The sequence below is a fragment of the Elgaria multicarinata genome, chromosome 8 (assembly GCF_023053635.1).
Source record: "Elgaria multicarinata webbii isolate HBS135686 ecotype San Diego chromosome 8, rElgMul1.1.pri, whole genome shotgun sequence".
Lineage (NCBI taxonomy): Eukaryota > Metazoa > Chordata > Lepidosauria > Squamata > Anguidae > Elgaria > Elgaria multicarinata.
The window spans coordinates 7,241,414-7,257,518 of NC_086178.1; the positions used below are offsets into that span (position 1 = coordinate 7,241,414).

Here is a 16,105-nt window from a genome sequence, read left to right on the forward strand (position 1 = left end):
CTGCCTCCGTCCGCGGTCCGTCACCAGAGGGCGGGGGGCGTTACCGAGCCCTGCTGCCGTCACCGCATGGGCGACAGCGACAGCGGCAGGGCCCGGTAAACCCCACTTACCTTTCCGGCGGAGCTCCGGATCAAGGTGAAGGATCCGCCTTCACCTCGATCCTCTTCGCCACGCTCCGCCGGCCCCCCAATCCTCTTCGCCTCCGCCTTAAGGGCAGGCGAAGCCCCCCGCTCTGCTACTGCTTCTCCGGTCCGATTAGAAGCGGAGCACATCCCTACTAACCATGGCTTAGCATGTTGTCTGAACAAGGCCCTATTCTAAGATCAATGGTTTAATGTGAACAAGATTCCAGGACAGAAGGCAATCAATTCTGAACAAGTATTAGATGTACTCAATCATCCTTTATTTACGAAAGCACTAGCAGGAGAATCTGTAAATGCTTAGAAAACATTGTAAGCAGGAATAATATCAATCAATCGCCCTATGTGATGAATTGACAGGATAACCAGGAGTTTGGGTTATTTAATTGATATGCGCCTTTATCAAACAATTGCTGATAGCTTCCCTTCTTGCAGGATGTGGCTGTGTGATATACACCAGCCTTCTCCAATCTTGTGTGCTCCAGACGGGTTGGACTACAATTCCCATCATTGGCCATGAAGGGAGTTGTAGTCCAGCAGAGCTGGAGGACACCAGGCTGGGGAAGGCTTACCTAAACTGTAACTGTTATTTTCAATTAATACACAGAAAGAAAGCCACTTTGTAGCCTTCCTATTCATGGAACTGTGGGTATTATTATTATTATTATTATTATTATCATCAACATCATCATTTCTAACCTGCCCCATAGCCGAACCTCTCTGGGCGGTGGTGGGGCGGATAGGCACAGTTGGGTTTCGGGAATTCTCAGCACCTTCAACAAATTACACTTCACGTTATTCTTTTGGGGAAACTGTGACAGTTTGGGCTCCATCACACCTATTTTTTTCCTCTGGTTTGTCTCTGCGTTTTTTTTACCTCCATTTCATAAGTGCGTCAAGGGCTCCATCACACATGGTCCCTTTCAAGTGGGTTTTCGCTTGTTTGCTCTTCCACTCCACCTCGCCCCTTCTCCTTCCTCCTGTCATGCCCCTACTTGAGGAGAAGAGGAGAAGCTAGAGGCTCCAGAAGCCTGGGGTGCCCCAGAAGCTGAAGCCCCAGACCCAAGACCACCATCAGACCCACAGGAGCCTGAGCCCTCAGGGGAGGTAGTTGCAGGACATCTCCTCCGGTTCATTGGTTGTGCTACTCTGATAGGTGTGGGCTCTTCTCCCCACCCACCCCTGCTCTGGATTTGTTATCTAGCGATTACTTTTAAGGTTTCATTTGGGCTTCGTTTCTGCAGGCAACAGGGGTGGAGGAGCACTAAAAAGTCCATTCAACTGACTAACAAGTCCCTACGATGACCGTGCTGGAGGAGGAGAACCACCACGCCCTCCCCTTTCATCATCAAGACTCAACACACCCCCAACAAAGGAAAAAGTGAGAGGGGGAAATAATCCAGACTTTCCCAGCACCAAAACAAAATGTATTGTTCAGAGGAGGGCAACCAGGATGATCAGGGGTCTGGAAACAAAGCCCTATGAAGAGAGACTGAAAGAAATGGGCCTGTTTAGCCTGGAGAAGAGAAGATGGAGGGGAGACATGATAGCACTCTTCAAATACTGGAAAGGTTGTTACACAGAGGAGGGCCAGGATCTCTTCTCGATCCTCCCAGAGTGCAGGACACGGAATAACGGGCTCAAGTTAAAGGAAGCCAGATTCCAGCTGGACATCAGGAAAAACGTCCTGACTGTTAGAGCAGTACGACAATGGAATCAGTTGCCTGGTGTGGTTGTGGGCTCTCCCACACTAGAGGCCTTCAAGAGGCACCTGGACCACCATCTGTCAGGGATGCTTTAGGGTGGATTCCTGCACTGAGCAGGGGGTTGGACTCGATGGCCTTGTAGGCCCCTTCCAACTCTGCTATTCTATGATTCTATGATTCTATGCAACAAGGGGGTGAAGCAGCGAGATGAGTGCAGGACAGGGACGACGCCATGTGAGTCCCGCTCTGCAAATCCACATACCAGGCACGGCGAGTCCGCAATAAATCGCTGGTGTGATGGAGCTCAAAGTATGGTATAAGGATATGAGTCTGTAGTGTGAGTGTGCCGAAAAACAACACAGTGCTAAGTTAAGTAAACAAACAAACAACAACGGAAGAGATGGCCCTGCCTGGGAGGGACATTCATTCCAGATTCTGAAGCTGCTGGGCGTAATGTGTTCTAGCGAGGAATAGCACAGATCTTGAACGGGTGGGGTTGCAGAACGAACCCCAGAATGGGCTCACAACTGATTTCCTTCACCCCTTCTGGCATCTGGAATCTGAATGCACGCAGGAGGCTGGTGAAGAGGAGGAAGAGGATGTTTCTGGCCAACTTCTCCCCTAAACATACCCGGACTCCTGCAAGATGAAGGTGAGGACTAGGATTATGCGACAGCACACATGGGGAAAAGCCAGAGGCAACTCGAGAAAAACTAGTTTGGGAGAGGGACGGCTCTTATTTATTTAAAACATTTGTATCCCTCCCTATATCACTAGAATCTCAGGGCAGTGTATTAGGGGCAGCAAAGATTTTACAATAAATGTTAAATATTAATATTGTGTCCCGATACTGATGGGGGACCCAAGTTAACCCCCCTTCCCTCCATTCCTTTGTGCATCACCTTCGGTGCCAGCCCCGGGGCCTGGCAAACTCTTCCCCAGCTCAGTTGGCCTATATGTTTTTAAAGACGTCTTTGTCAGGCACTTGAAAGGGAAAGGAAAGGAACCTCTCGTGCAAGCACTGAGTCATTACTGACTCTTGGAGGGACGCCAGCTTTCGCTGACATTTTCTTAGCAGGCCTTATAGCGGGGTGGTTTGCCGTTGCCTTCCCCGGCCGTGATTCCCTTTCCCCCAGCTAACTGGGTACTCATTTTACCGACCTCAGGAGGATGGAAGGCTGAGCCGACCCAAGCCGGCTGCCTGAAACCAGCTTCCGCTGGGATCGAACTCAGGCCGTGGGGAGAGTTTCAGCTGCAGAAACTGCTGCTTTACCACTCTGCGCCACACGAGGGTCAGATCCAAGTCACACCACTGCTTTAAAGCAGTATTGAAGTGTACTGATAACTGTTGGGATGCAATCCATGTTCCATATACCATTTTGGTAGTGTAATCTCCTGCTTTTTATGCCACATTTGTAATGGTAAATTATGGAACTCACTACCACAAGATGCAGTGATGGCCACCCATTTGGATGGCTTTAAAAGGGGGTTGGATAAATTCCCGGAGGCGAAGGCTATCCATGGCTACTAGCCCTGATGGCTCTGTCCTATCTCCAGTATTCAAGGCAGTAAGCCTGTGTGCACCAGTTGCTGGGGAACATGGGTGAGAGGGTGCTGTTGCACCATGTCCTGCTTTGTTGGTCCTTGAATGACAGCTGGTTGGCCACTATGTGAACAGAGTGCTGAACTAAATGGACCCTCGGTCTGATCCAGCAAGGTACTTCTTGTGTTCTTATTTATTTATTTATTTATTTATTGCACTTATATACCGCTCCCTTAGCCAGGGCTCTCTGGGCAGTTTACAGAAATTCTAAAATTGAGATAAAAACAAGTATACAAAATTTAAAATTCTAAAACACAGAACATACACACATAAAGCATTAAAAACTGTTAAAAAAACTAAACATGTGGGTGATTAAGATGCGCCGCCATATGCCTGGGCAAAGAGGAAAGTCTTAACCTGGTGCCGGAAAGATAGCAGCGTTGGTGCGAGGCGAGCCTCGTCAGGGAGATCATTCTTATGGTTTCACACAAGGTGTAGATCTGGCCCTAAATTGCTAGCAACTTGTGGCCCTAGCCAGCACAGCCAATGGGAGGGAAGGATGCTGAGAATTGTAGGCCAAGACATCTGGAGGGCCACAAGTTGCCCTGAGGACTAGAAGCATACTTTCTTTTTTTTTTAAAAAAAAAAAAGAACGTTTCTCAGAGAGCTGTATTCTATACTCAATACTGCATTCAGTGCTTTTTCTGTACTCCTGTAGAATCTGAGGCATGGACCTAGTCCTGAATAGGAAAGAAGTATTAAGCACTGTGTTACCTGCTGAGAAGGCCAAAAAGGCTTGTCTGTTGATGAAATTACCATCCTTGTCGAGGAAGTGCCCTGGGTTGAACTTGCGTGGCGTCTCCCACTCCTCAGGGTCATAATGGACAGAGAAGAGGTTTGGGAAAACGATGGTGCCCTACAAAGAAATGATATTATGTGAAGACTGCCAGACTGGGATCTTTATTACATCATCATCATCATTATTATTTCTACATCAACCAATCTCCGAAGCTCTCTGGGCGATTTGCAACAATTCATAACACAATAAAATACAGCATAAAAATTTAAATATCCAAAATGTAAAACAATTTAGACAGCTAAAAACAGTTTCAATAAAATACGAGAGCTGTTTAGATGACTGGCATAAACGCCTGGGAGTAAAGGGCACTTAGGAAAAGGAAAGGAACCTCTTGTGCAAGCCCTGAGTCATTACTGACTCTTGGAGGGATGCCAGCTTTCGTTGACGTTTTGTTGGCAGGCCTTATAGCGGGGTGGTTTGCCGTTGCCTTCCCCGGCCGTTATTACCTTTTCCCCAACTAACTGTGTACTCATTTTACCGACCTCGGGAGGATGGAAGGCTGAGTCGACCCAAGCCGGCTGCCTGAAACCAGCTTCCGCTGGGATCGAACTCAGGCCTTGGGGAGAGTTTCAGCTGCAGAAACTGCTGCTTTACTGCTCTGTGCCACACGAGGCTCATAAAGGCGCACTTAACCTGGTGCCAAAAGGATGACAATTTTGGCAGCAGGCAGGCCTGAGAGGTGAGTTCATTCCACTGCCAGGAGGCCACTGAGAAGGCCCTCTTCCTTTTTGCCACCTTTTGTGCCTCCCTTGAAGGTGGCAGACGGTGGAGGTGGGGAGGTATTGATTGTAGTGTCCGGATAGGTTTAGGTCCAGAGTAGGGTGACCATATTTTGGAAACCAAAAAGGAGGACAAAATGGCCGCCCTCAGGAGGCGTGGCCACCCCAACATGCCCACCCCCAAGGCGGAGCCAACTCAACATGTCCGGCCCCCAAGGGGGTGTGGCCTCGGTCACATTTATTTATTTATTACATTTTTATATGCATTATTATTATCATGTGCATTAATTAGTTCAATGCTCTCCCACAGACACCCACCCACCTGCCATTCCTCTCCTTTTAAAAATTAATTAGATTAGTGCAATGCTCTCCCAGACACCCACCCACCTGCCCTTCCCCTCCTTTTAAAAATTAATTAGATTAGTGCAATGTTCTCCCAGACACCCTCCCACCTGCCCTTCCCCGCCTTTAAAAAAATAATTAGATTAGTGCAATGCTCTCCCACAGACCCGCACCCACCTGCCCTTCCCCTCCTTTTAAAAATTAATTAGATTAGTGCAATGCTCTCCCACAGACCCACACCCACCTGCCCTTCCCCTCCTTTTAAAAATTAGATTAGTGCAATGCTCTCCCACAGACCCACACCCACCTGCCCTTCCCCTCCTTAAAAAATTAATTAGATTAGTGCAATGCTCTCCCACAGACCCACACCCACCTGCCCTTCCCCTCCTTAAAAAAATTAATTAGATTAGTGCAATGCTCTCCCACAGACCCGCACCCACCTGCCCTTCCCCTCCTTTTAAAAATTAATTAGATTAGTGCAGTGCTCTCCCACAGACCCGCACCCACCTGCCCTTCCCCTCCTTTTAAAAATTAATTAGATTAGTGCAATGCTCTCCCACAGACCCACACCCACACCCACACCCACCTGCCCTTCCTCTCCTTTAAAAAAATAATTAGATTAGTGCAGTGCTCTCCCACAGACCCACACCCACCTGCCCTTTCCCTCCTTTAAAAAATTAATTAGTTTAGTGCAATGTTCTCCCACAGACCCACACCCACCTGCCCTTCCTCTCCTTTAAAAAATAATTAGATTAGTGCAATGCTCTCCCACAGACCCAGACCCACACCCACCTGCCCTTCCTCTACTTTAAAAAATTAATTAGATTAGTGCAATGCTCTCCCACAGACCCACACCCACCTGCCCTTCCTCTCCTTTTAAAAAATAATTAGATTAGTGCAATGTTCTCCCACAGACCCACACCCACCTGCCCTTCCTCTCCTTTAAAAAAATAATTAGATTAGTGCAATGTTCTCCCACAGACTCACACCCAGCTGCCCTTCCTCTCCTTTAAAAAAATAATTAGATTAGTGCAATGTTCTCCCACAGACCCACACCCAGCTGCCCTTCCTCTCCTTTTAAAATGCTCTCCCAGACACCCACTCACCTGCCCTTCCCCGGCGTCTCCATGGAGGAGACGCTCCAATCGATTGAAGGCCCCAGCGCCGCGTGTTTCCCAAACGCGGATACACCCGGCTTTAAGACCCGCCCATCTCGGGTCTCTCCGATGACGTCATCGGAGAGACCCGAGGTGGGCGGGTCTTAAAGCTGCGTGTTTCCACGTTTGGGGAATACGCGGTGCTGGGGCCTTCTATCGATTGGAGCGTCCCGCTCCAATCGATAGAAGGCCCCAGCGCCGCGTGTTTCCCAAACGCGGAAACACGTGGCTTTAAGACCCGCCCACCTCGGGTCTCTCCAGGTGGGCGGGTCTTAAAGCCGGGTGTTTCCGCGTTTGGGAAACACGCGGCACTGGGGCCTTCTATCGATTGGAGCGTCTCCTCCATGGAGACGCCGGCGTCTCTATGGAGGGGACGCTCCAATCGATAGAAGGCCCCAGCGCAGCGTGTTAAGGCTCCCCCGGCTTCTGTTGGGGCCTCTCCTTGGTCGCCATGGTGATGACGACCAAGGAGAGGCCCCGATAGAAACTGGGGGAGCCTTTTTTCCCGGGCAAAAGGGGGGGGGAGGTCATTTCCGGCTGGACGGTGTTCCCCCCCCAATTTCCTGTCATGTCCGGCCAAATCCGGACGATTGGTCACCGTAGTCCAGAGAGATAAGCAAGTGATGCCAGCGTCCTCCTTGGCTTATCCTACAGCTGTAATAGGATGACTGATAGATGGTTTGGCATGCAGCAGAACCTACAGGCTTCGCATGCACCTTGCTTGTAGAACTTCCTGGTGCAAATGGGGTCTAACAAGAAGGATCGGTAAATAGAGATCACAGGGCCATATTGAGACCCTGAGAGTAATTGTTCTGTTTCCTGCTTAAAAGGTAGTTGAGATGGGGCATAGGAATCTGCCTTATATCATGGCTTAGTGTGTTGTCTGAACGGGCCCACTGACTGGAAGAGGCGCTTCAGGCAGGAGTTTTTCCATCCCTACCTGGAGATGTCAGGGATTGAACCTGGGGCCTTCTACATGCAGAGCAGGTGAGGTGCTCTGCCATCGAGCGACGGCCCTGCATGTGGACGGACCGATAGAAAGGAGTGCTGCCAGGCAAATTTAGGGCCCCAGGCCTATGGGACGCAAATCTGCACAAAATGTGCCTAGGCTAACATATACCCTATTTCTTCGATTCCAAGACGCACCTTTTTTCCCCATATAAACATCTCTAAAAATGGAGTGCATCTTAGAATCGCGGGTGTGTCTTAGGTATTTTTTTTTCTGTTGGTGGTACTGAAATTAGTGTGTGTCTTACAATCGATGGCGTCTTACAATCGAAGAAATACAGTATCTATGGATGCAAATTTAGAAATAATGACTAGCAACGATTTAAATTTCACAGACAGGAAAGCCACCCAATTAATTTCTCATCGAAGCCACCTCAAATAAAACACATTGTTCAATTAATTGCACCCCACCCCAGGTCATCCGAAATCAACAGTTCCTCTTCAATTATAATCAATTTGCCATCTGTTGCAATCCCTCCATGTATCCCTCCCCCCCAACCCAATTCTCTCACTTTGCCTTCTGGATGGAAATAGCCCCACCCCATGCAAATAACCTTAGGAGAAAAGCTTCCGTTGGCATCAGCTGACATATATTCTCTGTTGTATAGAGTTGGACAATTTTGTACCACATTTATATAATAAAGTAAAAAAGAAAGAAAGAAAGAAAGAAAGAAAGAAAGAAAGAGCCACCAACTTGCAGTCATGTTGGACTTTTAACCCACCCACCCCCGAAACTGTGCTTTTCCGCGGTATCGTTTTAACAGGATTTTTTGGGTTGCACGTTGTCTGTCAGTGGTGGCCTTGATCCGGGCTAAGTCAATGGGCGTTGCTGGGGGTAGATCCAAGCCCAGGGTAAGCGTGGGAACATAGGGCGGGGGGCAGACTTGATGGGCCAAATGACCGCCGGCGCTGCGATTTTCCTGCCTGGATAGCCTTGCGCTTCCTCCTGCCTTGAAAATTTGTCATTCCTGCCCTGCAGCAGCAATGCTGCGGGGTTTTGAGGGAATCAGCTACAAAGCGCCATCGTATAGACACCGCCCCAGTTGCCGGTCATGGCCCAAGGTGACAAAGAGCAGCCCCCCCACCAGAAGTAGATCTCTGCACCCAACTTTCATCACTTGCATGATAATGAACCTGGCTGGAAGCTCTCGTGAAATGCACCTTGGTAATAGGCAAGCCTTGTAAGGTCGTATCCCGGGAGCACATATGTATAACTCCCAGTGAGTTTATGCTGCTGCATCTCATGGTTTCGTGGAGCACCGCACTGGTGAAAGGCAGGATTTTCCGGTCCTCGTAGCGGATGATATGGGATGAGCCCAGGACGGTGTCCAGCTCCTCTTGCACTCGCTCTGCCAGAGAAAAGAACCAGAACTTGGACACTCAAGAGATTCTTTAATGCAAAGCTTGTGTGCTACCTCTTTACTGTTGACATCAGGATTAGTGAAGTTGCTGCAATCTATAAATACCTGGTTCAAAATGACATATTTTTCTAGCTAATACACTTTAGGCCCGCTTTTTCCACGGGAAAAAGGAGCCGGGACCCGCGCACGGGGCACAGAGCTCCTCAAGAGCTCTGCACCCATCGGGGGTGGGGTGAGCGGGGAATTTTTTGACAACAACAACAACACGAACTTTTGCCCATGAGCACTTGTGCGCATCTTTTGTTTCTTTTTAAAAAACAAAATGGCGGGCGCGACATCCTCTCCTTCCGAGGCCGCCGCACGCCGCGTGTAGACAGAGGGGGAATCTCGCGATAAAAACATGGCGAGATCTTCACCCCTCCGTCACGCAATAACAGGTAGGCTTTAGCTAAGGCCACATTGTGTGGGTTAGAATTCTGTGAGGTGGAGAGAAGTAGAAGATTTTAAAACAATGTAGTGGAACCTTGTAATAAAGAAGTGACTGAAACCAATACGCTTCGAACCTTGTAACCATACGCATTTGAACTGAGGAAACCATTAAGCTTATACACTCATTTACTTGAGTTGATAAATTATAATTATAGTTACTAAACAACTGGTGTGGTCTGCGGAGGAGTGTGAGGAGAAAACAACAAATGGTGGCAGCGGAATGGGAAACTGAGGGCTAGGTTGCCGAGCTGTGGAGCTGTGGAGCCTGAAGAAGAGGCAAGACAGGAGCAGCAGCAGTAGACCTAAACCCTCAAATACGTCATTAGCACAGGAGGGATTGAAGTGGTCCTGGGTGCGAGTGGCGTGGATAGTAGGGTGACCAACTGTCAGGATTTCCCCGGATTTGTCCTGGTTTTTGTTCTTTCCATGGTGTCGGGGGATTTTCTATAATTTTGAATAATGTCCTGGAATGACACACCTTCCTCTTTAAGGCTGCCATTAGCATGGCAGGAGGGAATGACATGCTTTCTTGAGGCACATCATTCACCCACCCCGAGCTCCAATTGAGGTCTTAAAGGGGAAAGTGGGTCATTCGTGGACATTATAGAAAAGGCCCCAATTGGAGTGGATGGTGGTGGTGCAGAATGAAATCCTTTCCCTTCCTCCACTCCAATCGGGTTCTTTAAGGTGGCGGGGGAATAACGTACTTTCTGCAGGACTCAGAAAGCTGCTTCCCCCCCCCACACACTAGGTGTCCTCTTTTTTGGTTTCCCAAATATGGTTACCCTAGTGGATAGTCCTGTCAGGTAGCTTGTGGGTGTCTCAGGTGAAGTTGAGATGACACAGGTGGCAGGGCGTCACTGCGCCTGTTTTCTGGGTCTTGTGGAATATCCCATTCTGGCAGTGCGGCCTCCCCCATCTGAGATTGTGCCACGACTTTCACAGTCCATAATCCGCCCACCCCTACTGGGGAGAATGGTGAGTCAGGGAGCTTAGTGAGAACCTGCAGCAGTTCTAGGGATTCGCTTGAGGCCCTTCGAAACTTCCACTGGGCCTCAGTGGCTGCCTGATCCTACGCTGTGCTGGTGTAGGCTATACTTTGACTTACGATGCCCGGATTTATTGCAGCAATTTTATAACATTAATTAGGGTGACCATATGAAAAGGAAGACAGGGCTCCTGAATCTTTAACAGTTGCATAGAAAGGGGAATTTCAGCAGGGCAGGATCTACACTGCTGCTTATAACGATTTATAATGGTTATGACAACTGTTCAGGCCCAGGACAGTTTTCATACCGTTTTAAAAGTGTTATATCCTGCTTGGTGTAGATTGGCCCCAGGTGTCATTTGTATATAGGGGAAACCTGGTGAAATTCCCTCTTCATCACCACAGTTAAAGCTGCAGGAGCTATACCAGAGGGACCAGTTTTAAAAGAGGGCAGGGCACCTGCAGCTTTAACTGTTGTAATGAAGAGGAATTTCACCAGGTTCTCCATATATACAAATGACCCCTGCTGAAATTCCCTTTTCAATATAACTGTTAAAGTTACAGGAGCCCAGTCCTCCTTTCCATATGGTCACCCTACATTAATGGAAAGCTATTAACCCAGGAGGGTAGAGAAAGAAACCCCCAAATCGCATGAGGGTGCAGCCTTCAAACCTTGTATCTCCGGATACACCACCATGTAGAGGAGTGCCCAGCACAAGGCAATGGTGGGCGTGTCTGAGCCTGCGATGAAAAGTTCTGCGATCGCTTCGACCATGTTGGCTTCTGTAAATCCTGAGATGGAGCCCTCTTTGCTCTGCAGTGAGAAAGTAGAGTGAGAAACTGTCTGGCTTTTACATGTGGTGCTTCATTTTCATAAGGAAGAAACATATGAAAAGTGTCACTGCAGAATACACAGGGATATATTGTATACCTCGCCCATCCACAACTGGAGCACTGCTTCAAAGGGCCTTAGGCAAGCCACTAGGCCTACCTTATAAAGTTGTTGTAAGACAGGCCTGCATAACGTGTGATAGTACCAGACCTCTGTGGACTCCAGATTTGTTTTTTTGCCTTGGATGGTTTAAATTCGGGGGCCAGTCAAGGACTTGGCAGACCATAGGACATCAGGAAAAACTTCCTGACTTTTAGAGTAGTATGGTAATGGACATCAGGAAAAACTTCCTGACAGAGCAGTACGACAATGGAACCCATGACCTCGGGAGGTCACGGTCTCTCCCACACTAGAGGTATCCAAGAGGCAGCTGAACAGCCTTCTGTCAGTTATGTTTTAAGGTGGATTCCTGCAATGAGCGGGGGGGTAGACTCGATGGCCTTGTAGGACCCTTCCAACCCTACTATTCTATGATTCTAGGACATAGCTGGTACACTGCATTCTGCTTGGTGAGTCACAAGTTGTTCAGGCCTGGCCTTGATCGTGCTTTTGACTCTCCGCCAACACAATCCCTTGATATGTTCCTCTAGAAGTTGGAGTTGGAATGACATTGATGATAACCCCAATAGTCCCCTTAAAACATCCATGACCCAAAGCGTTGTTGCCTGTGACCAATTCTTGGTTAGCAAAACACACTACTAATTCAAGGCAGTACCATTTCCTTAGTGCTTTGTTTCTTCAACTCAGCAAGGTAGGAATCAATGAAGTCCCGAGGCGCTTCGGGCGACCCGCTCCTTTTATGGCACTCGACTTCCTCCTTCACAAGGCTTCTTATGTCGTGGATGTGAATGAATGCCTCCAGCGATTTGTTCATAACAGGTTGCAGGAATTTCATCAGCCTAGGAAAGGCTTCATAGACCTGCATAGAAGCACAAAGACCCAAGGATATTAAAATTTATGGAGGGTTTTTTTTGGAGAGGGGGGAGCCAAATGTTCATGGATTTGGCTCCCCCCATGCTTGAAAGCATGGAGTGCCCTTGGCTGAACCCAAAGATCCCAGACTGTTATCCCATCCTAACACATGGGTGTTCTCAAATGTGATCTCCTTGTTACGCATGCAAACCTACACATGTTCTCACTAGCACAAGATGTAGTGATAGCCACCAATTTGGATGGCTTTAAAAGGGGGTTGGATAAATTCCTGGAGGCAAAGGCTATCCATGGCTACTAGCCCTGATGGTTGGGTGCTATCTCCAGTATTCGAGGCAGTAAGCCTGTGTGCACCAGTTGCTGGGGAACATGGCTGGACATCAGGAAAAACTTCCTGACTGTTAGAGCAGTGCGACAGTGGAATCAGCTACCTAGGGAGGTTGTGGGCTCTCCCACACTAGAGGCATTCAAGAGGCAGCTGGACAACCATCTGTCAGGGATGCTTTAGGGTGGATTCCTGCATTGAGCAGGGGGTTGGACTCGATGGCCTTGTAGGCCCCTTCCAACTCTGCTATTCTATGATTCTATGATTCTATGGGTGGGAAGGTGCTGTTGCACCATGTCCTGCTTATTCATCCCTGGCCGATGGCTGGTTGGCCCCTGTGTGAACAGAGTGCTGGACTAGATGGACCCTTGGTCTGATCCAGCATCAGGGCTCTTCTTATGTTCTTATTAGCATGATACTCATTATTTATTTATTTATTTATTTATTTATTTATTTTATCACATTTATATCCCGCCCCACAGCCGAAGCTCTCTGGGCGGTTTACAACAATTAAAAATGGTAAACATTAAAAGTATCCAAAATTTAAAAACCAACAATTCTGGGGTCCATTAAAAACAAACTTAACGTTGTTAAATGCTGTTAAAATGCCTGGGAGAAGAGAAAAGTCTTGACCAGGCGCCGAAAAGATAACAATGTTGGCGCCAGGCGAGCCTCATCGGGGAGATCATTCCACAGTCGGGGGGCCACCACCGAAAAGGCCCTCTCCCTTGTTGCCAGCTCCCTCTCACAATTGAGCTGTACTGGTGTAGTAACACATATGGGGTGCAGGGCTTCAACATTGCTGATTCACAGTCCTATAGTCACACAATTGTGCAACGTTGTATTAGCGCAATTGTCATAATTTGTATGCGATTTTAACGTTTTAATCCGGATTTTATGGTTTTAGTTGTAAACTGACCAGGGAGCTTAGGCTGTTGGGCAGTATAAATATGTAATTAATAAATAAAATAATTGAGATGTATTTATTTATTACAGCTATATCCCGCCGTTTTTCCTGCGAGGAACACAAGGCGGCATAGGTTATCCTCTGCCTCTCCATTTTTATCTTCACAATAACAACCCTGTGAGGTAGGCTGGGCTGAGAGTCTGTGACTGCCCAAAGTCACCCAGTGGACTTTCATGGCTGAGTGGGGACTAGAACCTGGATCTCCTGACTCCCAGTCCAACAATTTAGCTACAAACAAATAAATACTTACTTGTAGCCAAAGGCTGCCAGTAAAGGCTTCTGTGGCCTTGGAGCCCTTGATCAGACGGTGGAAAGCATCATCATCCTCAGAATAACGACGCCCCAAAAGCATAGGAGAAATCACATTGTTAACAGATAGCAGAATGGGACTGTAGGGATCAACAGGCTTTCCTATGAAGTAAACATAGCTCTTTATTACTTATTTCAAACATTTATATTCTTTCCATTATAAAGGTTCTCAGGATGGCAAACAAAGCAAACACGCAATTTAAAACACAAGATATTTTTTAAAAACTTTTAAAAAACAACGAAGCAGAGCTAGGGTGGCCAGGTGTCCTACTTTGTATAGGTTAGTCCTCTATTTGAAAGTCTGTCAGAAGACAGTCCTCTATTTTAAGGGATGGCCACTCCAATTTTGTATACTTTTTTAAGCTGCGCCCCTTCCTAGAGCCGGAAGACCTAAAGACGTGAGCTGGTAACTTCGAGGCTCGACTTCTGCAATGCGCTCTACCTTTGTGCCTAGTCCGGAAAATTCATCTAGTTCAAAATGTGGCAGCCAGGCTGGTCACCGCTACACTTAGGGGTGACCACATTACACCAGTCTTAAAATTTCTTCATTGGCTGCCAATTAGTTTCCGGGTGAAGTATAAAGTGTTGGTTATCACCTTTAAAGGCCTACATGGTTTGGGTCCAGGCTACCTGCGGGGTCGCCTTCCGTACAATTCGCCGTGCACACTCAGGTCCTCTGGGAAGAATCTATTTCAGTCAGCAAAAACTAGATTGACAAGTGTTACCCAGAGGAAGTTTTCCAGTTTATAATCTGCTTTGACATGATGTGGGAAGTAAAGCCACAAGATTACATGAAGTTTATCCCTAACTTGATCAAGGGAGACCTGGCTGAAATTTATAACAGTTTTCCTGTGGGGGAAGCTTTAGATTTTGCCTCATTTAAAACAGCAGTTTATAAAAGATTTCGCTATGGGCCTGAATATTTCTGGAAGACATTTAGGAGCCTTAATGCTGGGTGACCATATGACCGGATTTGCCCGGATTTGTCCAGGTTTTTGATGGCAAATACGGGTGGGGGAGGGGAAATCCGGATTTTTTTTCCAAAGAGCAGCTCTTATGGGAATTAACAAAAATGCATATAACTCTGTCATTTTTTAAGATAGACATGAAACGTGGCACAATGGTAGCTCTTAGGAAGGGCTTTAGTCATACCGAATTTGAAACAGATCCATTCATCCATTGATTTTTTAGGAATTTTTTTAAAATTAAGGTTTTAAAATTATTATTTTTAAAATCGTCATTTTTAAAGATAAAGAGATGAAACTTTGCAACATGAAAGGATTTAGGTAGAGCTTTAGCCACACCAAATTTGAAACAGATCCGTTCATCCATTGATTTTTTAAGAATTTTTTAAACATTGAGGTTTTAAAATTATTATTTTTAAAATCGTCATTTTTAAAGATAAAGAGATGAAACTTTGCAACATGAAAGGATTTAGGTAGAGCTTTAGCCACACCAAATTTGAAACAGATCCGTTCATCCATTGATTTTTAAAGAATTTTTTAAACATTGAGGTTTTAAAATTATTATTTTTAAAATCGTCATTTTTAAAGTTAAAGAGATGAAACTTTGTACCATGATAGGATTTAGGTAGCGCTTTAGCCACACCAAATTTGAAACAGACCTGTTCATCCATTGATTTTTTAGGATTTTTTTAAAAAATGAGGTTTTAAAATTATTATTTTTTAAGCTGTCATTTTTAAAGATTAAGAGCTGAAAGTTGGCACCATGATAGCTTTTAGGTAGCACTTTAGCCATACCAAATTTGAAACAGATCTGGGGCCAGTAGCAAACCCTGTTAACAACAACACCAGCTTGCAATGAGTGAAGATACAGTCAGAAAAGATATTTGAGGGAAGGGGAGAATGTAACACACAGAGTATAGCAAAATTATTATTATTATTATTATTATTATTTATTTATATAGCACCATCAATGTACATGGTGCTGTACAGAGTAAAACAGTAAATAGCAAGACCCTGCCGCATAGGCTTACAATCTAATAAAATCATAGTAAAACAATAAGGAGGGGAAGAGAATGCAAACAGGTACAGGGTAGGGTAAGCAGGCACTGGGTAGGGAAAAACTAACAGTAGAAAGTAACAGTAGAAGTCTGCACAACATCAAGTTTTAAAAGCTTTAGGAAAAAGAAAAGTTTAGGAAAAGTTTAGGAAAAAGAAAAGCTTCAAAGTACAGCAAAACCTACAAAAGTAGGAGTGAATGAAGTTAATTTCAGATACATTGAATCTCTCACTTGTTCTTTATTTCAGTGATTTTAACATTAAGATGTTATGTAGAACAAATTCGTCTTAAATGTGTGCTGTAAAATCAGACATGTGACCAAGGCTATGTTCGGGTGGGCACGCCCCC

General features: G+C 46.4%; 1 protein-coding gene across 1 annotated transcript in view; it reads right to left on the reverse strand.

Annotated features, from left to right (window-relative positions):
- Positions 1–381: 381 nt before the first annotated feature.
- The window catches only part of LOC134402380 (cytochrome P450 2K1-like), a 38,348-nt gene continuing 22,624 nt past the window's right edge, over positions 382–16,105 (reverse strand). The window contains exons 4-9 of the mRNA XM_063131798.1: positions 13,677–13,837; positions 11,920–12,123; positions 10,985–11,126; positions 8,636–8,823; positions 4,164–4,305; positions 382–2,485 (exon numbers count right to left, since the gene is read on the reverse strand). Of these exons, the coding sequence (XP_062987868.1) occupies positions 2,307–2,485; positions 4,164–4,305; positions 8,636–8,823; positions 10,985–11,126; positions 11,920–12,123; positions 13,677–13,837 (1,016 nt within the window). The 3' untranslated portion in view covers positions 382–2,306. The remainder of the gene's footprint in view (positions 2,486–4,163; positions 4,306–8,635; positions 8,824–10,984; positions 11,127–11,919; positions 12,124–13,676; positions 13,838–16,105) is intronic.